The sequence below is a fragment of the Mirounga angustirostris genome, unplaced genomic scaffold (assembly GCF_029215605.1).
Source record: "Mirounga angustirostris isolate CCGP_5_RB_7025 unplaced genomic scaffold, mMirAng1.0.hap1 SCAF_14, whole genome shotgun sequence".
In the NCBI taxonomy this organism is placed as follows: domain Eukaryota; kingdom Metazoa; phylum Chordata; class Mammalia; order Carnivora; family Phocidae; genus Mirounga; species Mirounga angustirostris.
The window spans coordinates 73907948-73935941 of NW_026991722.1; the positions used below are offsets into that span (position 1 = coordinate 73907948).

A 27994-nucleotide genomic window follows, 5' to 3' on the forward strand; every position below is an offset into this window, starting at 1 on the left:
CTAGTCAACTCTGGAGAGGGAGTCTGAGCTGAGGGAGAGAAGCGCCCCAGCTGCTGGGAGGGGAAAGGGCCCTGGGAAGGCTCTGGTTCTGGCCTGGCCACAAGTCACTTAATTAAGACAAGACAAAGTTACACTCTACCTCTGGGCTGACCCTTCAGAATCCCGGCCATGAGTCACAGCCTCCCAAAGTCAGGGACATGGCAAGCTGGTGCCCTTGACCAGGGAGCAGGCGTGGCCTTTCCAGGAGGGCTCTGCCTCGCTGTCTCTAGGGCTGTGTTCTCACCTCAACAGGGTGGTCCCACATCACCTGCCCACAGTACCTGGCCAGTGCCTCATGACGGCAGCTAACGTGACCATGGGAGTCCCCGCCTGCAAGGAGCTCAGTGTCCTACACAAAGTCAGGGCTACGCAGCCATGTAGGAGAGGCCAGACGCGCTGGCGCAGGACCTTCTCACCATCCATCAGATTCACTCTCATTATAATGCTACAAAATCACATGGTGTTCATGATTTGAATTTTTTTTATTTTCTGAAATGGAACCATTGTACATTGTACAAACCATATCTACTTGATGGAATAAATAAGTGAAAAATTATACTGCTGTACAACACACCAAAAAAAAAAAAAACAACAAAAAACTAAACAAAAACCCAAACGTCAGAGGAAAAAAAAAATTAGGTAACGGTGAAAAAAAGGTCTTTATACCTCTAACCGGGTCCTTGGCGATAATGAACATTCCAAACCATGACATTGTTGGTAATGGGAGGTCACCACCCTATAAACGGGTCCACCGCCTTCCGGGTTCCGGGTGTAAGTGCCAGCACTTTGTGGAATGTGTAGCCGAAGCTCCCCCTTCACGTGTGGCGGGGAGCAAGGTTGCCCTGGGAGCCCTTTAGGCCATGTGGTGGCCACGGAAGGCATTTGCTGAGCGTCCCCCCCCCCCCCCCCGCCCTGCCCCTGGCTCGGCCGCTGAAAGGTCTTAGATTCTGTGGTGGGAGGGGGGCGAGGGGCACAGGGTGGGTGGGGGACAGTGGCTCCGAGGAGCGGACTGCGTCGGGGAAGGAAGCACATCTGGATTTTTGCAGTCTCACTGTCCCGCGTGGAAGGCCTTCCCGGCCAGCGATGAGTACAGGGCCGCTGGTGCTTTGTCTGGCGTGGCCTCAGCAGCTGGGGGGGGCCCAGTCGGTCCCGGCCACAGGCCCCTTCCTACCTTCAGGCACTTCAGAGAAAAACAAATGACAGCCTCAGTGTCGCAGATGTAGTCTTCATCCTCAACCGCGTTGACTCCCCTTGCCTGTCCAGAGAGGCCACCGCAACCGGAAGGGGCCCCCAGGGTGGCGGGGGGTGGGGAACCCCCGGCCGACGTGCCGTTTCTGTGGATGCGTGTGATTCTCCTTCAGCTGTCTTGGTTCTAACCTCTCATTTCCCAAAAAGAAAGGAAATAAATATCCAAATTCATCTTTCATCAAAATGGAGTTTCGCTGCAAAGAAAAAAAGTTACTCTAGCTCTAGAGGATCTGGAGGTAAAGCCGCCTTGAGATACGCTGAGAGGTAACGCAGAACACAGTTCTGCACAGAGCTGACTGCCTGAGGGGCAAAATTGATAAGGACTTTTTTTTTTTAAGACAGAAACCTTTCGGCATTGCGAACTTCAACATTAAGATTTTCAAAGTTTGTTTTTTGTTTTTTTCCCTTATTTCAGGAGACATTTTTGCATGAGGTATTTGAAATTCAGGAACATTTTGATTCTTCTTGAAGTGCAGGAAATAGATTGGCTCCCTTAAAAACAAGTAAGAGCCTCGCCCTCAGAAACTTAGAAACTGGCAGACACTTTCCATGGTGGTCAGGAGAGAGATCCACACGTCAAAGGTATCAAAGGTGGTACCTGAATATGCACCAATCAGCAAAACAAAAACGAAAACAAAACAAAACAAAAAAACCACAAAACAAAACAACCCCCTCCCCCCAACCCGCCCACCCTCACTCAACTCAAAGGGAGTTGGAACTCCAGTGCAGTAAAGAAAGCTCAGGAAAAGGGTTAAGGTCCGAGGAGTCCATCTAGGAATTAAGAGCAAACCAGGCCTCAGAACCAATCAGGCAGTTCGTCCAAGGGGGTATCTCCATTTTAGTGAGAGGAAGGTGTCCCAGCACACAGGCAGAGGATGGAGGCGAGGAGAGAGGACTCGATCACCCCTTCCTGGAGGAGTGTAGGGCGTCCCACTCCTTGGTGCCTTGCTTCTGGCCTTTGAGGCCCAATCCTCGGGTCTGCTCCCCCATGGGGACCGTGAGTGCATCCTGGGAGCGAGAGGCCATCGGACTGTTGGCTCTGAGCATCAGAACACTTTGCAATCTTGCCTCTCCCCGGGCAGCAGGGGGGTGGGAGGGAGGTTGCCGAGTTGGGGGGGAGGCAGAGGGTAGCAGGTTACTGCGGATTTGAAATCCAGGCAACATCGCATGACAGCAAGTTCAGCACCAGCTCTTCCTGCCATCTGCTCCTAGCCTCCTCAGCCCTTTTGTCGTCCTAAGGAGACAATCCTGCAGTCAGCCACAGAAGCCGCTTCGTCCTCGGAGGTGTGGGAGAAAGCCGTGTGGTGGGGGCAGGCTGCAAGTGCCAGAGCAATCGAAGGGTTCTGTGCGTCCGTCTGGGCCACCACGGTGGCCTTGGAAATACCAGCCCCAGATGCCCCGAGGAAGTGAGAGAGCACATCCGGAGGCCAGCCCTCGGCGGCAGTGCCCCGACATCCGAGGCTCCTCGGACCTTGGACCCAGGGCCCAGGGCTTGCCCGACGCCCCTGCAGCTGCAGATCAGGCGGCCAAGGAGGTCCTGCTCTTGAGAGGCCTCGGGTCCCCCTCCTCCCTGCCTGTTCCGCTCCAGCTGAAGTCCCGGGTTAGGGAGGAGAGAGGTGTGAGGACGGGGCACCAGCTGCCTGGACAAAACCGAGGGCACTTTGCAAAGGGAGATGCAAAACAACCAGGAAAACATGCCAGAGGTCACCTCAAGGGCACAAGGCACAAAAAAAGAAAGCGGAAGGAATCGGGCGAACAGTGAAAAGCCCCGACGAAAACCGATTCCCTGATCGGTACCACCCTCGAATAGCTTATATCGTTAAATAGAGAAGTGGGGGGGGGGGGGGGACACAAAACAATACAGCAGCAACACAAATGTAATCTTGGCTTCAGAGACAGTGTGCAGACACTCCTGAGCTGTCGACCCCGCCTTCCCAAGGACAGTCCCTTCAACACTTGAGTGTTTTGCTTCACAGCAGAAAGTTCTTCAGTGTCTGAGAAGTTACGCTGTTCTGGGTTTTCTTGGATTTGCACTTGGTAAACTTGGAAAGTTAGTAGTCCTGTCTGCACCCGAGAGGAACTGCTCAGGTGAAGTTGTTCTAGGATTCAGCCTGCAGATGGATCTCCCCTGAAACATGGACAGCAGGACTGAACGTACTGTCTACATCTCTTCAGAGTTCTGTTGCGAGGCCTCCAGTTTCATCTTCTTCGAGGGCGGCACTCCTTCCAAATCCTTGGGGGAAGAAGAAAAGAGGACACAGGTTACCACACCAGGAAGGCAGTTTAGGCCAGCCGTGAGGTTGAAGGTCAACCCAGGAAGAAACAGAGGACCGGCCTCTGTGGTTCAAGCCCGCAGTTCTGACCCCGCGGCCCACGTTCACCAAGCCCCATGTCACCTGGGCCCCGCCTGTCCCCGCCACGGTGGTTTCCCTCCGGGTCTCCCAAGCACACTGCCCCCTGTGCTTCTGAGCTCCCCCGTCCCCTGCCCCACACCAGCCAGGGAGGGTCTCCCCATTATCAGCCTTCCGATCTGTCATTAATCGCCAGGGTAATCATTTGTGCACAACCTCCACGTCGACCTCTCCAAGCTCAAAGACCTCGTCCGACCTTGCCATGTGGTCAATGGCTCCTCCTGATACTCAGAGTTTGCTGAACGCACATGTGTGTTATTCTGGGGAAAAGGGCCGTAGTTGTGACCACATTCCCAAGTCCCACGGCGCAGAAAGGTCCGGCATTCACCCCCCCACTCTGACTTTCCCACTCAGGCATCTCCAACCTGACCCATCGCCCGAGACCAGCTGATGACTACCCACCTTGCCCGGCCCCCCAAGTCTGTCGACACCACACCTGCTCAGGATCAAGCTCACACCCCACCTATTAGTCCCACCAACTCCATCTCCAAATACCCCTGGGCCTGCCCACCTCTCCCCTCCACCCGCTGCCACGCTCACACAGTCTGCACCTGCACCCATCACCTGCCCAGACAAAGCGGCATCCTGCTCCGCGGTCTCCCTACGCAGCCTTCCACACAGTCCAAGAAATCCCAAAACAGCAATCACACACAGGACATAAAACCTGCTGATACTTTCCCACTGACTCCAGAGCAAGATCCCGACTCCCTACCAGGCTGAGAAGGCCCAGCACCCAGCCCAGGCCCACCTGTGCCTCGTCTGGCTGTTCTCTTCCTTGTCCGCTAGGCCCCAGCCACCATGGCCTCCCCTTTTGTTCCTCAGGCTCACTCCTGTCTCCAGGCCCAGCCCAGAAAGCCTGCGCTCGTGGCCCTAGTTTCTCAGCCTTCAAATTCCCGCTCACCGCCCGTTTCTCTGCCTACGCCAGAGTCCAAAGAATGCTCTACCGTCAGGTCTCCTTGCAGCCCCGTTCGGGTTCTTCTGCAGCACGCGCTGTGACCTTGTAATCCGGTCGTGCCTGAGGTGCCCTGTGTCATGGTGAGTCCCCTGCGGGCAGGGAGGGACCCCATCTCCAGCTCACTCTGGGTCCCTAGTATCTGACAGAGCACCCGGTCCACAGTGGGTGCACAACGTATGTTGAATGGAGCCCCCAGGCCCTGAGGTGGGCTGTGTGGGAGTTTCACGTGGCAGACCCTGAGAGCGCGCACCGCAGGGAGGCCGAAAGAGCTGCCTCTGTGTTCCCCCTGGTTCTCATTCTGAAAGCAATAAAAGCCCGATACAGACATAACCAGAAAAAGCAGGTACTGTGCCTTCAGAGGATCCCCTGGGTCCCCTTGGGGAGAAGGTTCTTTGGTTCTGCAGAACAGTTGGATGGGAGGACAGCATGTGAGCTTGGGAGTGGACGAGAAAGGGAAAAGGGAGCAAAAGAGAGGAGCCACAAGCTAAGGATAGCCGAACAGGGGAGAAGAGTCAAAGTACTGCTCCTGTCGGGAGGTTGGGGAAGCTTTTTTTTTTTTTTAAACACAGGAACGGCCAAATGTCCGTGTCTGGTTGCTTGCTTAATTGTAATGCATCCTCCACCTTGCTCACAAACCTCGGAGCTCTGTGGATGAGTCTGTGTCCGTGTGTGCCTGAGAACAGTGGAAGAGGCCTCATTCCAGGTCTGGGTCCCCTGGAAATGGCAGTGGAGGTGGGGGGCTTGTGAGAATGGAAGACCCCTGCACCTTTCAGACATCTGGGTGGGGGGAGGGGCGGGAGGGAGAAGAGCACTAGATGCCCCCAGGGTACGGATCAAAGGTTCAAGCTAACCTTTCCTCCACTGAGTTCAGAAGGCCAGGAGACCCCAGCAGACATTCTGGTTTTACACACTGTTCAGGAGGCTTTGATTTTTAATCTAATGGGCTCCAGCTATGCCTGAGGTTCTAGGTCTTGCTTTTCTCATTTCACATCGGGAGGATATTTCTTTCTGTCTGTACCTGGATCAGCCACACTCTTTTTAACAGCTCCATACCAGTCTGTCTTATCCATGACCTCCGATTAATTGAACCAGTCCCCTTTCGGCAAACTTAGGTCATGGCTCACATCTCCCATCAACACTCCTTCTGTGTCTTTGGGCATTCGGAGGTGTGTTCTGCAGGAGGAGGGGGCTGCAGATCCAAGGGGATATAGACATTAGAGTCCAGGAGGCACTTCCCCTTGGGGGAGGCCTGGCTTACGGCCCTGCAAAGCGCAGACCAAGTGCTGCTGCACCCTGGCCCCGTCCGATCTTTCTGCTGCTACTTCCTCCAGAGGTACTGGAGAGTAGTTTTATTAGTTCAAGTTCTGATACCTCGGAGTCCCCACTCAGCTTAGGTGGGCACAGAGGGTTGACAGTGAAAAATCACAGTGACGGCATCTGAGGCATTCCCGTGTCCAGCTCCACACCGAGTGTGTTCGCCACATTCTCTCATCCCATCTGCGCCCTGGCCCCAAGACACTTCTGTGATCCCATTCTGGTAGCTGCGGACAAGGAGGCTCGGTTACGCTAAGCGAAGGAGCGGGGATTCGAACCCAGGATGTTTGTTCCTAGCCACTGGCCACCTGCTCCTGCACGGATTCGGACCAGATGCTGACAAACAGGGATGACCCCGAACAGGGTCCAAGCAAGGGGGCAGTGTGGTCAGCTGCAAAATTCCAAAGGATGATTCATCCGGCATTTCGGATCCTGAAGACTTATCGTCCCCGCACTAAAGGAAGTTGGCTTGGGGTCACTAGAGCAGGCAAGGCTTTTGTGGACCTGAGTAAACAAAGTGACAAAGCCGAGACTGGGATAAAGGCCGCCTCCTCTTCCTACACCCTCCTCCCTGAGGGCTGGGCCCCAGGACACTCACGACTCCCGCTCAGTGAATGCAGGGAAGTGCCAATCTTCCGAGGAGAAGACCACAAAACAAAGTAACGAAACCCCTTTCAACGTACCCCCGACACCCCAACGGGCTCCCGGCTGATCTGGCTGCCCCTCTGAGACCTCGATCGAGGTACCTGAGAGATTGCGGATATCTCTGCAGCTAGACCCGCGTCTCCAGATGGCTGCCGTTCACCTTTCTCTGAACTGTTCATCGAGTTTTCCATTGAAGACTGCGAATTCTGCTCGTCAGAAGCATCTGAGGGAAAGCAAGATGACAGAAGCTGTTTTCAGACACGTGAGATGTGGAGCCAGATGGACCCATTACTAAAAATACCTGGAACTGGGGAGTTTTGCGGCCAGGCGGTCTGTCGGGCCTGCAGTGAGTTGGGGCGCTTGGGAAGCCTCTTAGTTTTTCGTCAGCTTGTCTGAAGCGGCCAGGCCCCACGCTGGCCCCGGGGCCTCCAACCCTTGCCTGCACACCCGCTACCTGCCATGTGCCCTAAGAGGACATCTTAGGGAATGCTACACGCTTTGTGCCGCGTGCACCTGGCGCCCTCTGGTGGGCACAACGCGCCCCAACCATCATGGCTGCTGACTCCTCCCTTTTCCATTCCAGAGCCTGCGTTCTCCACCTGGGGAGCCGGCCGAGGGAACTGCCCCTTTGTAGACATTTCTCTTAATAATGTGGGTGTTTTCCTGACCATCAGAGCAATGACTGATGATTGCACAGAAACAGAAAATACGGGAAAAAATAAAGTCAGAATCACTGATTACCTCACCCCACCCACAACTACCAACCCACTAACATTTCAGAGGATTTATTTTCATCTCTCCAGATGTTCCCCCCCCTTCATGCATATAATTCTCTGCTCTCCCCAAAAAGAGATCACACAGAATTTTGGAAAAATTTTTCATGTCTTTAAAAATTCTCTGAATACAAGAGTGTACAAGATGGCTGCACGGCTTCCATCCAGCAATCACTTATTTATGAATCCTGTTTTGCCAATGATTTGGGCTGTTTCTTGTGCACAGGTCTCCCTGCTCCCCTCCCCAGCGCAGTCCTTTAGCAGAAGGGGGTTGCAGGCCGTAGCCGGCTGCACGAGGCGAGGCGGTGCGGCTGTGGGAGAGGAGGTTATTTTGGGCACCGAGCCACAGGGCTCACAGTGGGAGCAGCATCTTGCCCAGGGCCCCACTCGGCTTGCACTCAAGGCCCCAACAACAACCGTCACCCTGATTTTTTCAAAGGGCACTAGAAGACTCAAGAATGCCACCCTTTCTGGGGTTTCTGAGGCAGAAAAGAAAAAAAAAAAAAAAAAATATATATATATCCAGGCTTAAGTTTTAAAGCGAGCACGCAAGTCGGCAGCACTCCATGGCCTGAAGCCAGTGGGGAGCAGAGGGCTGGGGAGCAGGGCAGGAAGGAGGTGGAAGACCCCCTCTCCCAAGGAGCCTGTCCTCCCAGCATGTCCATCCCAGGTGAGCTGCTCTTAACACCTACTCTGCCTCCCCAAACCAGCAGCCCGGATATCCTGAGGGCAGCACCCGGAGACCCACCACCCTGCCAGGGCCTGAGCTTGGGTGTTCCTGCTGCCGCGGGGAGGCTCAGGGGTCCGCCCTCTCCAGGGCTGGGCTCTGCCTACAACCTGGTACCTGGGAGGACCCAGGGTCTAGAAATAGACCTGAGTTCCCATCATGCCTCTGCCACTTGTTTCCTCTGGGAGCCCTAAAAGTCATCCCGGCTGACAATAGCCACGCTGTGGAGTCTCGGTGAGGACTTAAAGGGACAGGGGAAAGCGCAGGGGAAGTACTCAAGTAACAAAATAACCCCAGGGGGGAGAAACTACCAGGGCATAGGACCACACTCCCCATCAACCTGCCAGTTCTTTAATATTTTGTTGTACTTTTTAAAAAATTTTATTTAAGTAATTTCTACACCCAATGTGGGATTCCAACTCACGACCAAGAGTCACACGCTCTACCGACCAACGGATCCAGCCAGGAGCCTCTGTTATGTTAAGTCAAACACGGAATCCCTGTACTACCCAGTTCCTCCACCACTAGGTAGAGACCCAAAGGAAGAGGAAATAGGTCCTCAAACTGGTATGTGTACATGAATGTTCACGGCAGTACTATTCCTAACAGCCAAAAGATGGAAACAGCCCAAATGTAAATTAACAAATGAATCAAACGACAAAACGTGGTGCATCCACGCAATCCACACAGCAAAGTATTACTGAGTCACAGATAGGAGGAGAGGAATGGCACCTGCTATCAGGTGGAGGAACCTCGAAAACATGATCCCGAGTGAAAGAAACCAGACACAAAAGGCCACATATTACACGCCACTTATATGAAACATCCAGAACAGGTGAATCCATACAGACAGAAATCAGACTGGCAGCTGCCAGGGGTTAGGGTGAGGGGGAAGGGGGGAGTGACAGTTTATGGGTACAGAGTTTCCTTTGGGGGCGATGGAAATGTTTTGGAACTGGACAAAGGTGAATTTCATCTCAGTTGTTTAAAAAGGGAAGAAATCCACGTTAATGTTATGTTCTAGTTCGTAACAGACGTTTGCTTTAGCAAACTTTGAATTGTTATTGCCCTCCTCTGGCCTCCCCTGGCCTCCCCTCTCTGCCCTAAACACTGAGCTCTGCAGACTGGACAGGGAGGTTCAGAAATCATGGCCAGCCACCCCGAGAGTCATGCTGACCCCCTGCCCGGCCTGAGAGCTCAGCGGGAACTGGCCTTAAAGCTCACAGAGCGTGCAAGGACTCGGTGCAGCGGCCTGATTCTCCTAGTGCTGGTGCTGGAACTCACCCAGGGGAAATTATTTTCCTAGGGCCTAAATTTAGTCCAGTGAGTTTGGACATTATGTCATTCCCTGAACTCACTCAGCAGTAAACAAGTTCAAAGCAAGGTCAACAGCTGGTGACTAACCCACCCCGACCCGCAGGCTGCACGGACCCACCTGGGAGGCCTTCATGCCTTTCCCATGGGGGCTCCCCCAACAGCGGCAGGCACCCCCTCCCTCGAGCAATGCTGGGCAACTGTGCGGGCCCAGTGGCCTGGGGTCGTCAGAAGAGGACCCCGGTGTAGTTCCCGCCTGGACGGGTAAAGCTTTTGGTGGTAGTGGGGGGAGGGAGGGGAGGGGGGTGTCGTAGTTGCCAATTCTGGAAGCAACAACCCAAGAAGCAGTTTCTGCAACTGAGCTTTAACTGGCTTGTAGGGCAAAGGAGATGCAGCCCCCAGACATGGGAGACACGAGGGAGAAAGCACGCAGGATGGGAAAGAAGCCAGGATGCGTGTACACCTGGCCCAGCAGGCGTGCGTGACCTCCCCTCGCTCACGTCAGGCTCAGGCCCGGGTGAGCACTTTTGCTTCCTTTCCGCCCCACTCCTTTCGGGGACTGGATGAGGGAGGCAGCTTTCATCGGTCTCACTTTATAAATAAGGAAACAGAAAGGCTCGCAGGAGGGGACGCTGACAGCCCAAGGCCACACGGCTAGCGAGTGTCAGCCCAGACGTGACGGCTCATCCTGTCCCTGGTCCCAGCCCCCTGGTCCCGCCATCCACTGCCCGCAGAGCCCCGGGAGCGGGACGGTGCTGGGGGCCGCCGTGGGGAGAAGCCAGGGAGGCCTCTCAACATCCCACCACACACAGGATGGCCCTGCAGGCGAGACGCGTCTGGCCCCAAATGCCAGCCGTGCTGAGGTTGACAAGCCTTGCCTACCACGTCTCTGGAGGAAAATGGTGGGATCTCCCCCAGTTTTAAATGCCCGCACCTCTGACTAAATACACAGTCCCTCCATCCTTCAGATAAAGATGTGCGGACAAGACTCTCTGCAGGATCGTGTGTGGGGAAAAAACCTGTATGATTATCAACGTGGGGACTATTTAAATAAATGATGACATGTTCGTACCACTGAACAGTACAAAGCTGGTAAAGAGAATGAAACAAACCTGTACGTCCTAACATGGAACAATCTCCATGGTGATTGTTAAGGGAAGTATTCTAAAAAAAGGAGATTATAATCTCATCTAGATTCTTCTAGGGCCACCACACTAGACTCAACAGTGGTCCTCCTGGGGCGGGGAGGACACTCGAGGCTCTGGCTGGGGGGCGTCCAGTCTTCGTCCTGACGCCTGTGTTATTCCCCGTGTGTGGGGTCACCTGCCCCCCCGCCCCGCCCACAGGCCTACCTGGCATGAGTGCCTTCGCATCCGGCTCAGAAAGGGGATGCCACACTGAGCACCTGAGAACCGCATGCCTGGCTGGCTCACCCCATCCCCCACACGTCCCCAGGCCCTGCCCCTGGTCCCTTCTGCTTGCACTGCTCATTTCCCTCCTATCCCCACTCAGCCTTCGAACCCACGTCAGACAGCAGGAAGCCTTTCCTGAGGCCCCTGGGCTCCTTTTTCCTACTAACACAGCACTGATCACGAACTCAAAAGCCCCCTGAAGGGCCAGGCAGTGCCGTGAATGAGTCGTGGGGGCTGTTCAACTCAGACACAGGTAAGGAAATAAAAAATCTGAAGGAATATTCTTCTGTTCCTCAAAAAAATACAGATTCTCCCAACCTCTCAGACTTTTACTTTTCCACTTCCGATAGAGAAATAGGTTAAAAAAAACAACGTAGTTTTTCCTTTAAATGAGTAATAAAGAAAGCAACAGTGATCATGGAGGGATATGGGGCCATGACTCTTGGGCCTCAGTGTCAGGAAGACAATAGGGAGTGGCGGGGAGTGTGGAACTAGCAAATGCAGGCTCACCCACCCTCCCTGGAAGGGCAACCACATCTCTGCTTTAACTGGTTGCTGCTCCATGGAAAAGTGGACCCAGTATTGCCCAATCTTCTGATTTTCTCAAGAGAAGGTGGAAATCAATCTTGTTTAAGTGAAATTGTTTAATTTTAAAATTCTGACATCCAATTCGGGGCGCCTGGGTGGCTCAGTCGTTAAGTGTCTGCCTTTGGCTCAGGTCATGATCCCAGGGTTCTGGGATCGAGCCCCGCATCGGGCTCCCTGCTCGGCGGGAAGCCTGCTTCTCCCTCTCCCACTCCCCCTGCTTGTGTTCCCTCTCTCACTGTGCCTCTCTCTGTCAAATAAATAAATAAAAAATCTTTAAAAAAAAAAATTATAAAAAAAAAATAAATAAAATTCTGATATCCAATTCAAATTAAAAGTAAAAACAGCACCCGGCCCGTGGCCACATCCACACGCCCCACGCTGGATCTAGTCTGACTGTGACCTCTGCAGAGTCTCATTCTCAGTTTTGGTGTCCGTCCCCCACTGCTTCCCTCTGAGTGCTTGGGGGGCAGGAAGCAGCCTCGCACAGGGCAGGTGTGGCAAAGCGTGTCAAAGGAAATGGAAAGGGGTTCAAAGTGATGCCACAGCAAAGAGAGGCCTTCCTCCCAAGAAGACCCGATCCAGTCCCTCCCCAAGCACAGGGAAGCCTGGCCTCCACCCCGGGCCAGCCCTCTTCCTCCTCTCCTCCCTTCACAAATGCCGGCCAGGCCATCCCCTCAGGTGCCAGGGGTCACCCTCCAGTCCCCGCTCAGCCCAGGTACCACCTGTCAACACATACTCCCTCTTGGACCTTCAAAATACACCTCGATATCAGACAAGCAAGAGCTACAGACCCATCTTTTTAAGTGTAATGACACAGTACCTGTGATCAGGTAAGAAAACATTCTAATTTTTAAGAGATGTGTGCTGAAGGGTTCAGGGAAGAAATGCTGTAAGATTTGTAAGTTACCTTCAAATGCCCTCCCCCCCAAATACTTACAGACAAAGCAAAACAAACCAACAACTGCCGAATTCAGCTGACATATATGGGAGAGTACCCTATTTATTTTTCTGTATGTTTCAAAATTTTCTGCTGCAAGAATCCAGAGATCTTGGGATGCCTGGGTGGCTCAGTCGTTAAGTGTCTGCCTTCGGCTCAGGTCATGGTGCCAGGGTCCTGGGATCGAGCCCTGCGTCGGGCTCCCTGCTCAGTGAGAAGCCTGCTTCTCCCTCTCCCACTCCCCCTGCTTGTGTTCCCTCTCTCACTGTCTCTCCCTCTCTCCATCAAAATAAATAAATAAAACGTTAAAAAAAAAAAAAAAGAATCCAGAGATCTCACAATAGACAAAAATAAGCCAACATATACATAGCCACGTACATATATGTCCTCCACAATCAGACTGCTGCTTACCACCTCGTCTGCTCCCACTCTGGTCACACCAGTCGCCACCCTCTTCCATCTGGATGACTGCCTTAGTCCTGCTATCTGTTCTCAATCACAGCAACCAAAGTGACCCTCCAGACCATGGCACTCAGTCCCAATGGCTCCTGTCTCCCTTGGCACAGAAGCAAGGGTCTGTTTACTGGCCTAAGAGCCCCCCACACTCAAGGTCCTGCCCCTTCTGACCTCATCTCACTTTGTGAACCCCTCATCCGCCCTTCCCCAGCCACTAAGCACACTCCTGCCTCAGGGCCTTTGTGCTGCCCGTTCCCTCTGCCCACAGTGCTTTTCTCCCCCTTTCCCAAAGGGTTTGCTCCCTTACCTAATTTTAGCCTAATCTGCTCTAATGTCACCTTCTCAGTGAGGCCTTCCCTGGCCACCCTATTTAAAATGGAAAATTCCCCATAATTCACCAAGACTCGCCATTCCTCTTTCTTATTATAGTTTTCCACGGAACTTACCTTCCCAAAACCAGACTGTAGGATTTTTAAATTGCCCCACAAGAAGATGAGCTAGTCTAGGCATTACCTTTCTTCTACTGTGACCTTCTAGGGGTTGACATGTGGCTGGACCTCCTAGAGACCTGTCAACCGACTGCACGAAGGCCCAGCCCCTGCGGGCACATACCTTCCACCCCAGGGAGCTCCTTCCCGTCGGTCTGGGCCTCGTCCACCTTGGCGTCAGTGCCTTCGCCGGGCACTGCTGAGTTGGGCTCCGGAGCAGGGCTTGAGTTACTGCTGTTCTCCTGTTTGATCGGGGAGGCATCCGCTATGGAGCTCTGGTTGCTGTTATCATCTGCACAGGGGGGAAGAGAACCACAGGGTGAAATCCCCCAGCTACTGAGGAAAGGCAGGTTGGGGGCTCGGCCTCCCCAAGCCTCTCTGCCGGCAGCCCCACAGGACACTCTCTCAGGGAAGGAGACACTTTCCTGCCCTCAAGACCTTGGAGATGAGCCACCTGGGGCCGTTCCATATGTCCTGCAAGGAGAAGGCTTCCGTGAGCCTGCCTGAACATCCCCCTCTGGCTCCATCCTGTGGGGGTGGGGGGCAGCCAGTGACACACGGTGGCCTCTCACGTTTCAAGTCTTTGGGGGGGATCTGAGGCCTCATTCTGGGTGAAGAGGCCAGATTTGTGCACCTGGCTCTGGGGCAACACGAGGGCTGAAGCATGGTCCATGAGGCAGCACTGCCAAAAATGTCCCACTGATCTCATCAAGTGTCTAGACCAACTTCCACTTGATACAAAATAAAGGGGAGAGAACATGTAAATGGAAAGTAGGATATTCCACAGGACAATCGGCCCAGGCTCTTCAAGTCAGAACCATTAAAGAAGAGAGCGAGAGAGGGAGAGAGAGGGAGTGGGAGGGAGAGAGAGGGAGAGAGAAGCAGGGAAAATTATTGTAAAGAAATTTAAGAGAATTAACAGCTAAATTAAGGACATGTGAAAATTATTTAGATTCTGTTTTGAATGTGCCAGCTCGTAAGGGACATTTTGGAACAACTGGGGAATTTGAATATAGTCTGGGATTTAGAAGATACGACGGAGTAACAGTTACTTATGTTAGGAGTGAAAACAGCACGGCAGGCATATAGAAATGTTATTAGTGACGCGTGCTGAAGGGTTTAGCCGCGGACTTAAAACACAACGCAGGGAAACTTCAGTTCAGCACAGGCTGCCTACGACTGTCAGAATTCCCTGAACTGAACACTCGAGAGCTGTGCAGTTTTTCTATGTAAATTGCATTTCAATTAAAAAGCTTAATATATTAAAAAAAAAAAAGAAGATGAGGCAAACATGGCATGTGAGTGAAAACCTAGGTGACAGGTGTATGAAGTTCATCACACTAGTCTTCCTACTGTTCTCAATTATGAAATTTTTCATAATACAGAGAAAAAAAGAGAAGTAATTTGAGCACTGCATTCATCGTTGAGCTGGTGGCAGGGCTGGGGGTCCGGGGGCACGTATCCCCTGGCGCTAGACCCCGTCTTAGGTGCAGAGAATCATGTTACGTTGCAGATATCCAAGTGGTGATTTCAAAACTATCACCGCACTGCTTTTCTGGGCCATGCTGTGCACTTGGGACCAAGGCCACTTTTGTGAAACACAGAGCAAGGAAGAGACACGGAGAAGTACATCCACACATCCTGGGCCCTACTGCATGCTGACACCTGGGCAAAAACACTTACAGTCACTTGTTCCATCCTCCCGACAACCTGCCCGGTAGGTGCTGTTACCTCCCTCGTTTCCAGAGGGGGAAACTGAGGCTCTGAGCGGCAGAACCCCTTGCTCAAGCTGCTCCACCCAACTCCAAACTCAACCTGCCAAGGAAGCGCCAGGCAGTCACACGGTCCCGGCCAGGTAAACTGCATCTTATTCTAAGTGTACTAATTACACAAAGATCCTCTTGTGAATTCTGGGACTTAAAAAAAAAAAAAAAGCGCACTCTCCTGATTTGCCTTTTAAGAGAATCTAAACCTCCTTCCTACACCAAGCTATGTGTGCGTATGTGTAAAAGGCAGAGGCCTGACCCACAAGTCCCAGCACGGAGTTATGTTAATTAATGACAACAAGTACTAATGTTTAACGAGTTAGTTGCCAGAGCCTAACCTGGTCACCTGGTAACGACGTGACCCTGACATTCGAATCAATGTTGATAGAATCTCAGACTCGAAAGAGGTGGCTGCAGATGCCCGCTATCCCACTGGGAGTCTTGCAGATAATCCTGTCCAGGCCCACATCTTTCCTTGCGTTTGCACACATCTATGCCCTGCGGCTGGAGGAGGGTCTCAGCTGCACATGTGCTAAAATGGAAAGGATACTGAGAAGGTGAGCGAGGCTCCTGGGCTGGTGGCCACACACTTAGATTCTGCCTCCAAAGGACCTCAAGGCCAGCACTGGCATCCGTGAGCTTCCTAACCTGGGGTGCCACCTCCCCGAGGCCTCATTTCCTAATCTGCACAATGGGGCTTATTTTTAGGATGAATGAAGTAAGGCATGAAATGGGCTTAACTAGATGCTTTGGCGCATTGTGACAGCCTTAAACGTGAGCTACTAGCATGCCAAGGGCTTTGAGGGGGTTATCTTATTTAATACTCACAAGGACCTTATGAAGTGGGCATTACCATTCCCACTGGGCAGACTGAAAACAGATCTGATGGTTACATGTTAAGGAACTAGCCGAGGATCACACAGCTGGTTGGGGGGGAGGTCCTAGGGAGCCAGATGTGAACCCAGGTGGGATCTCATCCTCTGCTCTAAAAGGCTCTCACCTGTGAGCCAGGCAGGGGCCTTCTCAAATCCCAAGAGAGTGGGGATCTAAGCAATGCCAGGGGGGCAGGTCACGTCCCAGCTCCAATACCTGGTTCATTTGTGTTCCATGTTCAGTGTTCAACTGCGATTGTATGGCCAGTGAGGGGCTTTCCTGACGTGTCAGCTGTCAGCAAAACCCCTCCGTGCTTTCTGAAGCCAGCCCAGCAATAAGCAAGACCCCCTGCCCTGAGAGCTTGTGACTGTGTTTTCCAGACTGGTCAGTTTGGGCAAATGCGAAAGTTCACTGGCACTCCTTCCCCAGAGCAGGACAGCCCTGGAACCAGAGGAGTCCAGTCCAATATATCCAATACCACCATGCTGTACAAAAGGCCTGGGTGGTCAAAAGGACAAAGATGTTGAAACTGGGATCAAGAGATGGGAAAACGCAAGTGGTACCAGCTCTGCTAGTGGCAGCCCAGGCAGGTGGCCCCGGAGTGACCACAGTCTCCTGCAGGAACAGCTATGGCTGCCTTGAGGGGAACACACTCCCCGAGTTTCTGGGTCTGATTTCCCAAAGTATGGCATAAATGCAGATTTCCTAGTTTATAAACATCGGAAACTCGATGTTGCAGAAATTTCACGTTTGAATCTCTCAGGTCAGAAGTCCTTGGAGGGGTGGGGATAACCGGGAGGGGACACCAGGGGGATGGCCAGGCACGTTTCCGTCTTGACCTGGGCCGGCTGTATGGCTGTATGGAACCTCTATACCGATCATGAAGCCACACCCTGATGACGTGTGCCTTTCCTATCCATTAACGAGGTAAAATGGGAACTCAGCGCGAGCAATGTCAAAACCGCAGACTGGCTAATGCAGGTCTCCAGCCTGGATTCCATCAGGGGGACACTGGTTGTAACTTTTGAAGTAAGACAGCAAAGGAAGGTAGGATGTCATTGTGGAACGCAGGTCCCCGGGTCCCAGAGTGATTAACGGGATGTGGAAATCCAGTCTGGAGTTTCCCAGCAGCCAAAGAGAAATAGGAAATGGAAAACGGCGTCAATTTTACGGTAGGTCAGGCCTAGGAGGGGAAAAGATCGTAGACCCACAAAAAGTTCCTGAGCGCACACAGGGCTGACAGGTCGCACCCAACCCCCCCGTCCCCCGTAAGGTTTGTGTCACTGGGCTCAAGAAGGTCTTGTTTTATGTCTCTGGCTTGTTTCTTGTTTTACGTTTCTTGGCTCTGTGCTGGGAAGAGGAGTTTCTCCTCTGCTGAGGCTTCTCCTGGGCACCAAGGCCTCCTGGTGCTGCCCAGCCCTCCTACCCTTGCCTGGAATGTGAACAAACCTGCTGGTGAGAACAAAAGCTGAGTGCTCTGCCGCAGCCCAGGACCCGGCAGGAGAGCTCACCGTGCATGTCCATCATCCCCGGGGAGGAGCTGTTCTCCGGCGTGGTCACCTCAGAGCCACACTTCTCATCTTTACCCTTTTTCTTGTTCTTGTTCTTCTGGAAGAGAAAATGGAGCAGACACCGAGTCACCACATTGTGTGTGCATGCGTGAGCAAGCCCCCGGGGGGTGATATGAATATTTTATTTGGCCGGTTCATCTTGGAGCCTGCAAGTCTCCGGAGGGCTCTCCTTGGCCTGCATTTGAACACGTCCCATTAGGGGCCTCACCTGCCGAAGGGAGGATTCTGGGGCTGGGCATAATCCTGCCTTGTGTGGGGGGCCAGCAGCAGCAGGCATGCCAACAGGAACAGTGATGCCGGGTGAGGGACAGAGAAGACACAGATCACCCCCACTATCTGTAGGCCCCATGGCTGCCTACAGCAGTCAGCTGACTCCCGGCAAAATACTAGAAGGCCAGGTGAGGAGGGAGATCCCAAGGAGGAGGGATGGTGAAGGGGATGCTCTTTGTGTGCAGTTCCATTCGGTTTTTTTTTTTTACAAATGGAATAGGATCATGTTGGAAATGACCTGTGTCCACTGGTAAGAGTTGTTAAATTACAGCACATTCTTTCCACGTAACATAATGCAATAATTACTGAGAATAAGACAGCTCTTCATATACTAACGTGGAATGATCTACAGAAATATCAGCATATTAGAATATCTCAGTCATCTCCAGGATGCATAAAAGGAAGGTGCAGAACATGGGAAGGGAAGGCCACTATTCACGGAAAGAAAAGGACACGCGAATGTCTATCCACACGTGTGTTTGTGGGCACTGTCTCTGGAAGGATAAACAAATGCTGGTCGCCTCCAGCCAAAGGAGCTGGGTGGCGTGGGGGCGTACACAGGGACAGGAAGCAGATTTACAAAAAGATATATATATATATTTGAAAAAAGCAGCATTTGAAGAATATGCACACCTCTAGAGATGGAAAGTTGATTGGTGGATTCCAGGACCGTGAAGCCAGTGGGGGAGTGACGGCTAACAGGTGTGAGCTTTCTTTTTGGGGTAACGAAAATGTTCTGGAATTACAGCAGTGATGGCTAGATGACAGTGAATACACTAACACTAACTTGTATACCTTGAAAGAGTGAATTTTATGGCATGTGAGTTGTCTTCATGGAAAAAAAAAATGTTTTGTAATACTTGAATTCTGTAAATTGGTTTCCCTATTTAAAAGGAAAAAACTTGCTAGAGTTCCAAAGGGGCGGGGGAAATGGTGCAACATGTTGTAATTGGGTGTTTAGAAAAATAAAAAGCTACCCCTCCACAATACGGATTCCTGGCCACAACCACCAGAGATTCCGACTCAGCTGTCTGGGGTGGGGCCCAGGGACCTGCATTTCTCCATGGTTCCCAGGGGATTGGATGCTCAGCCAGGGGTGGGGCCCACAGCCCTAGAGGGAAAGGGGATGGGGGAAACATCATACTGTACTGTACATCATGGCTCAGAGACAATGGCAAATTAGCATTTTCGAGCACCGTCTGCACAGCCGTGCTGGGTTAAGTTCTCTCTGTTTGATATACCGCCTTTACTCTGCTGCAGAAACCCCAGGAGCTGCCTATTGTTACCCCACTGCACGGAAGAGGGCACGAGGGCCCAGCAAGTTAGGGTCACCTGTCTGACATCATAGGTTAACGGCGGCGGCGGGGAGGCACCTGTCCTCTACCTCTTTGCCCAGCCTGCAGCTGCCCTGTCCTTCCTGGCAGCCCATATATTACACTTTCTCCTTGATCCCAATCCATTTTGGCACTTCCCTGATGTCTGTTTCATGCTATTCTATAATTATCTTTCCCAACGAGATTATAAATTCCTTGAGAGCAGGGACCATGTCTTCTCAAATGCAACCGGCGTTTACACAACACCTAATGATGTGCAAGGCACAGACGTGGGCCGGGGCCAGCAGCTGCCTTCCAGGACCCGGCTGCACCCTGCTCTCCCCTCCAGGGACAGCCAGCACCAACGGCTGCGATGGGCTAGGTCCTGGGGCCTCGAGGAACGCAACCCTGGGGGCTCCAGGAGCCCAGGCCAGAACCAGAAAGGGTGACACACACCGACGTTCTCCGTCCAGCACCAACCTGCCCAGAGACGAGCTTGTGATCACAGGGTCAAGAATGGAGCCTCAGCCATGCCTGGACACCTGGGACAGGTAACTGAAGACAGCTGCGGGGAGGCTTAGCCTCGCCTTTATGGCCCCCTAGGAACCCAGCAATCATGACCACGACCCCCCAGAAGCAAATGGAGCCATCCATCCATGTGGCTCAGCGTGAGCCATCTTCCTGGGGGGGAGGATTGTTCGCATGAATAGGGAAGGTACCCCGGGCAGGACAGTCCATGCCAAGGTCTGTAGGGGGGAGCATTCTGGATGCTGACTGGAAATAAGAGTAGCTGACCTGGCGTCTTTGGGGGTAAACTTGCCCAGGAGCCGCGAAGCTGAAAAACTACCCACGATGTGGGGCAGCAGCTTCCGCAGCCCCTCCCCCACACCAGGCAGGGCTGCTGACGCTCCCTCTAGTGGCTGGAGCCCCCCCCGCCCCCCACCCCAGGGCCCCAGCCGTGGCTGTGTTCCCATGTACCAAGCCCTCTCGCTCTGGCGTCGCTCTGGGGTGGCCCGCAGCTCCAACCACCAGAAGGCTCTCCAACAGCAAAGAGAGCATGTGTTCTGGAGTCAAACAGACCCGGCACTTGCTGTGTGATTCCGGGGAAGTGGCTTCACCTCTCTGAGCCTGTGTCCTCACTTGTACAAAGGGGATAAAGGGTCAACTCGACAGACCTGGCAGATGGTCGGGGGCTCCGGAGCAGTGACAACGATGGGGGAGGGTCTGCTTGTCCGGGCGTATGCTACACCCAAACCGGGGTGCCCAGGGCCCCAGGGAGGGGACAGCTCTGCACTAAGGCATGTCCCCACTGGCAAACTATAGGGCTCTCAGCCCAGAAGAGATGACTTGCAGGGGACACTTCCCAGCTCCCGGAGGGCCAAACTCTGGGGCTGGACTATGAGTGAGGAGGAGGACCCAGGTGCAGCAGCCTCTCCAGCCATAAGTTGGGTCCTTCTGCTTCCCAGGTGGCCTTGGCCCCAGGGTCGCACACTGGTGGGCAGTGGTGGACAGCACCTTCTACCTGCAGTGCGGGGAGCACGGATGGATGGCCCCACCCCAGGGGTTTGGCCCACATACTCACATCGTCCACCTTTGGCTCTGTCACAGGGACCCACTTGTAGATTCGCAGGGATGTGTCACCCACAGTCACCCACTTCTTCTCCCTGCAGAAGATGAGGAAGAGCTCGTTACCAGGGGGTTTCTGGGGCAGAACCCTGCGCACCCCTCGTGGGGGACATGGGCCTTGCAGTAGCTGGGACACAGGGGCTGCTCAGCTTGGGGTCAAGGGAAGGAGCTCCAGATCACTCCAGATCTAGTGGCTGGGGGCTGCTGGGCAAGTCATTCACCAATCTACACCTCTGTTTCCCCGTCTGTTAGACCACACAGGGTCATCAGTCTCTGGGCTGTCATGAGGATTACATGAGACAGCATGTGTGAAAAGCTTCCCCATGCCTTGAAGGATGTGCCTGGTGAGACTGGGCGGACAGAGGGCCTGCCGTTAAAGAGGACTGCTCTGGATGAAGAGAACTGTGCCCCAGGGTCCTCCAGCTTTTGTGCCTCCCAACGCTGCCATCTCCACGGAGCCAGCGAACTGGGCCACCCCAACCCCTTCGGCAGCAGGGAGGGCTTGAGGCCAGCAGGGCATTTCCTCCCCAGGGGTTGAGGGGGGCTTCACCAAGGGCACCCACAGACTCACCCTGTCCTCCCCGCAATGCCTCTGAGGTCAGAGGAAGGAAGGCAGGAGAAGACAGCGTGAATAACCAACCACCCAGTGCTCTTCGGGGCAAACGCCATTTGGAGTAGCCGGGGGGGGGGGCGGGGAGGGGAACAAGGGCAAACCTGGATGCCTAGTGGCCTTGGCCCCAAGGGTGGTCCCCAGGCCTCAACAGGGAAGCACAGCCTGGACAGCAGCCAGCCAGAAGGATGCCCTGAGACCCCACATCCCAGCTCCAAGACGGGCATGTGTTTCTGGGTCTTCCCTCCTAATACCCACATCTGCACACTGTCCCTGCCCCCGCCCCCACCACAGCCTAAGCTCCTTGGGGGACCGCATCCGGGGACCCCCGCTACTAGAAGCAGGTTTATGGGTAAGGACAAAAATCACAAGCCAGGAGAAGGAAACGGGGTGACTGGTTTTCATTAAGGATAATAATTAACACCCTCTCCTCCACACCACTGTGTTCCAAGCCACCATCATTCCCTAGATTCCTGCCACAGCCTCCAAACTTTGGTCCCTGACCCCTGCAGTCTACAGGTCAGGTCAAGTCACTTCTTGCCCCTAACACTGGGAATGAGAGCCAGAGGCTGTGCACCTGACAATATCGAGGCTCGGAGGAATCACCCGGAAAGAAAGCTGGGACTCCAAACCAAGCAGTTTGGACTCTAGGGTCCCCATTCCTGGCACCAGGCTCTGCCATCTCAGGAGAAGTGGGAGGTCACAAAGGATCTCTCTCGGCTGCTTAATTCAAGGAACCCACCGTGGGATGTCGGGCCCAGATGCACACCTAGGACAGGTGACAGAGCTGCCAGAAGCCGCCAGCAAGTTTAGTGACAAGAGTTCCACCAGAACCAAAGTTTATGTGTGGCAAGAGCACCTCTGTTTGTGAGCTAGCAGGTACCTGACCAGCCTTCCCTCCATGGGGGGTGGCCTTCAGGGGCTGGTGGGACACGTTACAGCCACCTGGCACTCAATTGCCACAGAGGGTTCGGGGCACCTGAGCACACTCAAAACCAGCTAACCCAAACCACAGAAATCTCCATTCCCCAAACTGTGCCTGTTCAGGTCCTACAGATTCCCTGCTGGAGGAAGCCACAGTCTGGCTTTTACTTATTTTAGGACTATTTCTAGTGTCTTCAATGTGCTAAGCTCCCATACACATTTGCTCTAATCTTCCCATAACCTTGTGTGGCAGGAACAGTCACCCTCCCCATTTGACAGATAAAGAAACTGAGGCATGAGAAGGTGAAGTCTGTCTCTCCGGGGCCAGTATTCAAAGCCACACTGCTTTAGGAGCAGCTTCTCCCACCCCCATTCCTGCCCCCTTTTAGCCCAGAAAGAATAAAATGAAGGCACATATCTAAGTCACCACCCACCCATCTCCTACATCTTGGAGGCAGAATGGACAGCCCATAATCCGTGTCCTTCCCCACCTCCATTCTGAATAATCAGAAGGTACCTGGAAGGGACGGGGCATTCCAAGGAACAACCTTGGTGACAAAGCAACAATAGTAATAGTCATTGTGTGCTGAAGCTTACATCTGCCAAGTGCTTTATTTACAATCAAGCCCCCTCCCCCAAAGACTGCCCAATAAGCCTAGGAGAGGGGAGCCACTGTCACTCCATTTTATGGGTGGGAAACAAGAGGTCCAGAGAGGTTACATAACTAGTTCATGGTCACACAGCTAGCCCAAGGCAGAGCGAGGACTGGACACAGGCTCCGACTACAGCCCACTCTGCTATTCTGTCTCCTGTGAAAAACTAAGAAATCATTCCACAGAGCACATCGGTTACAGAAGCTGGACACAGAAACACAAACTGCTAGCATCCCACGCAAATGGCCAAAGGCGCTCACTACTCACAGCCCCTCAACCGGCTTCCTCGCCAGGGCCCCAGTAGGTCAGCAAATCCAAGGTTTGGTTGTGTTAAAAACAAAAACAAAAACAAAAGTAACTGACGTGCAAAACACAGGACGTGTCTCAAGGCAGAAAGCGTGTCAGGTCTGGGCTTTGCAGCCTGCATGCCGGCCAAGATGGACCCTCAAGTTGCACGTGCCTCCCAGAGTGGTTGAGGGCCCTGCAACCTACGGGCAGACTGCAGCCAGGTTCTCGTACCCCCCTTTGCCCCAGTTGGTGACCCCTTGGCCTGAGTCCCCTCCAACTCACCCCAAGGATTAGAAACCTTTCTTCGGTTGCACTTCTACCGGACACTGAGGGGCTCTAGGACATAGGGCAAAGCATTAAGAACCCAACCTCGGGAATGGACCTCAGGACTGCCCTCTGCCCAGGAGCCCCGCAGGGAGACGAGGCCCTGGAACGCGGGTAATGAGGCAGAGCAAGCACCAGGGAGGACAGGAAGCGATTTCACAGACATGACCAGTGGGCTCTGGGTGTCTCCTCAAGCCGGCAGCTCCTTGGAAGACAACACACGGGCTCAGGGAAACGATGGAGCTCCCCAAACCATCACCCCAGAACACGCAGCCCCGGCCCTCAGTGAGGGAATCAAGCTGTACTTACTACTTTATAGTTGGGGTGGCAAACAAGTGGCCAACAGGCATGTTTTGTCTGGCCTGCCTATTAGTTTTTAAAATTTGAATCAATTGCCAAACTTTAAGAAGAAAAAAGTGAAACACCACATAAAAATCCAGATTCCTGATGACTCTCACAAAGGCGGTGACGTGGCCACGAGGGGCCCACGTGCATGAGGAGCCAGGGCTCTGTCAGAGCCCCCAGCACTCACCCCCCACCCCACTGGAGGCACTGGGCCCAGATTCACCACAGCCAGCGGGCACACCCCCACCTTGCCACAAAGCTGCCTGTGGGCCCCCCGGTAACCAGCCAGGCTCAAGTACTGCTCTCTGCCCCTCAAGACTTGGGCTCCTGGACAAAATGGCAAATGGGGTCCCAGCTATAGCAATAAAGCCCCAAACACTCCCCCGCCCCCAGCATAGGTTCCCATATAAACCACAAGCACCCGCCACAGATTTTCAAGGCTATGGTCAATTTTTAATGTTTTCCTGGGTCCAGGTCCAAGGGCTAGCCAAGATGTTGGGGTCACTGCCCAAGGGGGACCCTGCTGACTCCCTCAAAGAGACTGCAAATCCCTCACTTTGTATCACTTCCCAGGGTTAGTCCTTGACACCTGAGAAGGCCTTGTCTACGGCTGGTGTCTTCCTAACTAGGCCCAGGCTCACCTGACCTGCCCTGCACCTGGCAAGAGGGTAACCCCAAAGGTAAAGAGGTGTGGCCCTAAAGATGGGTGGGTGGGATGTGTGGGACGTCTCCAGGGAACAGGCCTCTCTCCTTCAATAAGTCACTGAGGGACCCTTCAGACCAAGGGCTCAGGGGTTCCAGGCCTAAGCCTATTTTGGGGCTCAAGCCTTTGTCTCCCACCCAGTGACCCTCCTCCCTTGCTATTCTCCACCCACACTGGGCCCCTAACCCTGGCCCAGTTTCCCAAAAAGGGGCCCACCATTTTGTTCTTCTTCCAGCCATCTTGTGGCAGCCTCACAGCCTACCAGCCTGCCTTGCTGGGACACCAGACGAGGGAGGGAAAATGGCTGGCAGCTAGGGATGGGGTGGTCACGGCTGACTGCTGGCTCTTTCTGGGGACGAGGGAAGGGAAGGGTTGGCAGAGGGGGGATTTTTAGGGATCACCAGGGCTGAGAAGAAATACCACCCTACACTCACAGGATAAATGGTATGCCAGACACCTCTGTTCTCTGGATAAAATATGAGATGCTGAATTAAATTTGAATTTCAGATATGTTAACAGTTTAGTATAAGTATGTCCCAAGTACTGCATGGGACATACTTACACTAAAATTTATACACATATATCGCTTATTTTTAAAAAGTTATTTCATTGTTTATCTGAAATTCAAATTTAACTGGGTGTCCTGTAATTTTATTTGCTAAATCTGGCAACCCGATGTCCCAGACACTAGTGAAAGGCATGGTTGGTGGCCACGCAGTTAATAAACAACCCAAAGCCTCAAGGACTGACTGGAAGGCCTATTCTAAAAGTACAGCGAAGGTGAGATTTGGCTTCTCGGGGCTGGGGAAACCCTGAAAATAAGGCGAAGTCTTTTTTGCTTAAAACGGGCAGAAAGAAAAAAAAAAAAAAAAAAAGAAAATCAGCAAAACACATACTTTATGGCGTCCACCTTACAATAAGGACACCGTTAGTGGCTGCTTCTGTTTGCAGGAATAGGTGCTTTTGGAGACATGATCTCGTTCTAGGAGGGAGAAAGCAGCACCAGACCCGTGGCTGCCATGGTTAAAGAAGTTCCGCAGTTTGCCCAAGGTCACGGCAAGGAAGTGAACTGGAAGCCCAGCCAGGAGATCCTGAAGCCTGAGGTCTTTATCATGACCTGTTTCCCGAAACACAGGGAGGGAGGGAGACCCGTTCTTCTTCCCTTCCCCCAAACACAGGCCAGGCCAGAGGGGGGCCCCAGGCTGCCTGTTCTGCCACCCCCCGGGGGTAGAAAGCCCTATAGGTCCATCTGCCCTCCCTGCAGAGCACTGGCAGACTGGCTCCACAGAAGCATCTGTCAGGGTACCGAGCCTCTGTCCTGCTGGGAACCTGGAGCAGAAGGCCCCACCACGCCTCCTGGAACAGAGAAAGGCAGCTTGCCCCCAGCCCCTTTCTCACCTCCAGGCCTTGACAGAAGGGAATCAAGGCCAGACACCGGTTCTTTCTTTGCCCCGGGAATAAGGCAGAGGACAACCCCAGCCTTCCCTCTGGGAATCCCACAGGAGAGGGGACTGTGGGCTTGTTTTCCCGTGTGTGTTTTGGCCTGAAGCTGTTTCTGCCATTTTTAAATGGCTCCAGTTGGGCACTGGGCACCCTGCGTGCCCCGGGGAAGCTCCCACAGCACCGAAAACTCGGATCTCAACTTTGGAAGGCCTCCCCTTCTCACGGTTCTGAAAATTCTTTGTCCCACTGGAGCCAAACCCAGCCCTTGGCCGGGCATCCGGCCATCCGCAGACAGCCCTTTCCATAGGAGGCCCGGGAGCACGTGGACTTTATTGATTTTCCTCTTGCCTTTTTTGTTGGGTTTGACTCAGAAAGGACAGCTAACTTGTGACACGGCTAGGCTGGAGGCTCACCCCCAGTGGTTTTTAGAGACCAAGGCATTACTCAAGAAATGACACCCCTAAACATAAACATATCCCACCAGGGGCCTGCCCAGTTTTTAGTCTTTAAATAAAAAGGGTCAGGACGAGCCCGCGGGGGCTGACACTCGAGATCGTCGCGGCTGCTCCTCTCCCTCCCTGACCCTGGTGAAGCCGTGGGAAAAAAATAATAAAGTTGAAATCAAGGAGCTGGGAGTTTTCAACAAGTCTGCCCCAACCTGGGGAGGTGCTTGCGCCTGGGGCCTGGCCCGCGGGCCGATTGGGAGCCAGACCCCGCTGAGGCGGCGAACGCGTTCAGTCGTATTAATTACAACAAGGCCACGCCGGACAGACTCCAACGTGAGCTCGAAGAACACGCACGGCCAGCACCGAATCTCCTCTCCCCCGCGCGGAGAACAAAAACAACGGCTCCCTCGGCAAAACAAACACGAGCCGCTGCTTTGGGAAAGGCAGACTCGGCCGAGGACCGGTTTCTGGCCAAGAAGATTCGCCCGCCGACCCCCGCGCGCGGGCGCCTGCCGGCCAGGGCGGGCTGGGCGGGGGAGCCGGGCGCCCCGGGCCCGCGGCCGCCCCGGCGCTTCCTCCTCGCGCTCGCCCCCATCTTTCTTCCTCGCCGAGAGCCCTCGCTCCAGGCAGCCCAAAGCGCTAAATTTAAACGGCTCGCGCTCTGCAAACTCCGCAGACTCGAGGGCGCCGGGCCTGGGAGGCGGGGAGCGAGCGAGCCAGCCAGCCGGGGAGGGAGGCGGGAGGGAGGCCCGGCGCGGGCAGGGGCGCGGGGGGCCGGCGCTGCGCCGCCCGGGGCGCGCGGGGACGAGACGGAGACGGCGGCGGCCCGCTCGGTGCCTGCACAATGGAGCTCGCGCTCTCCCCTCCGCCGCCGGCATCGCGGCCCCGGCGCGCGGGAAGCCGCTTTCATGTGACTTGCACAAAACGAAATGGCTTCTGGGGCCGGCCCCGAGCCCCCCTCCCGGGAGCCGAGCGCCGCGGCGGGGCCGGCCCGCCGCTACCCCGCCCGGCCCCGGGGCGCCCCGCTGCCTCCAGGCTGCCGCCGCCGCCGCCGCCGCCGCCGCGCCAGGTGGGCGACAGGCGCGAGCGCACCTGGGCAGCGGCCGCGGCCCCCGCCTCGCGCAGGTGACCCGGCTCGCGCGCCGCCCGCCGCTCCAACTCCGGGCCCGCGGCCGGCCCGCGGCGCGGCGCCCGCCGGCTTTTTGTATGCGCTCCGGGGGTCTGGGGCGGCCGCGGCGCCGGGCGGGCGGGCGGGCGGGCGAGCAGGCGCCTCCGCTTACCATTTGCGCACTTTCTCGATAGCCGCCATGACCCTCTTGATATCATCTTTGGCGCGGCTCCTGGTCTCGGCTCGAACCGACCTGCCCGACATGGTTCTGGCGGGGAGAGAGAGGCTGGGGGAGCGCGCCCGCCGGGTCCTCCTCGCGCTCCGCGGCGGCCACACTCGCGCCCGCCCGCCCGCTCACTCACTCACACACACACACACACACTCTCTCACACACTCACACACACACACACAAAGCCGGAGCCGC

General features: G+C 54.3%; 1 protein-coding gene across 3 annotated transcripts; it reads right to left on the reverse strand.

The window, feature by feature from the left end:
* Window positions 1–502: 502 nt before the first annotated feature.
* BCL7A (BAF chromatin remodeling complex subunit BCL7A) lies at window positions 503–27994 on the reverse strand. 3 transcript variants are annotated; one of them, XM_045887720.3, is made up of 7 exons: window positions 27743–27994; window positions 20683–20764; window positions 17458–17554; window positions 13432–13599; window positions 6714–6835; window positions 6025–6194; window positions 503–3520 (listed from the first exon to the last, which is right to left on the reverse strand). In XM_045887720.3, the coding sequence occupies exons 1-6, from the start codon at window positions 27832–27834 to the stop codon at window positions 6039–6041; spliced, it is 717 nt and encodes a 238-aa protein (XP_045743676.1). In that variant the 5' UTR covers window positions 27835–27994; the 3' UTR covers window positions 503–3520; window positions 6025–6038. The 3 variants fall into 3 exon arrangements, with proteins under 3 accessions (XP_045743676.1, XP_045743677.1, XP_045743678.1); XM_045887721.3 differs by lacking the exon at window positions 6025–6194 and having other exon boundaries at window positions 6651–6835; XM_045887722.3 differs by lacking the exon at window positions 6025–6194 and having other exon boundaries at window positions 27743–27992.

What these genes read in the sequence shown, in the direction of transcription:
- BCL7A (XM_045887720.3), bottom strand. Translation starts at nt 27,834, where the DNA reads ATGTCGGGCAGGTCGGTTCGAGCCGAGACCAGGAGCCGCGCCAAAGAT. An exon ending in GGGGATGATGGACATGCACG is followed by an intron (nt 13,600 to 17,457) that starts GTGAGCTCTCCT and finishes CCCCCTGTGCAG; the next exon opens with ATGATAACAGCAACCAGAGC. An exon ending in AGATATCCGCAATCTCTCAG is followed by an intron (nt 6,195 to 6,713) that starts GTACCTCGATCG and finishes CCTTGTCCGCAG; the next exon opens with CTACCAGAATGGGATCACAG.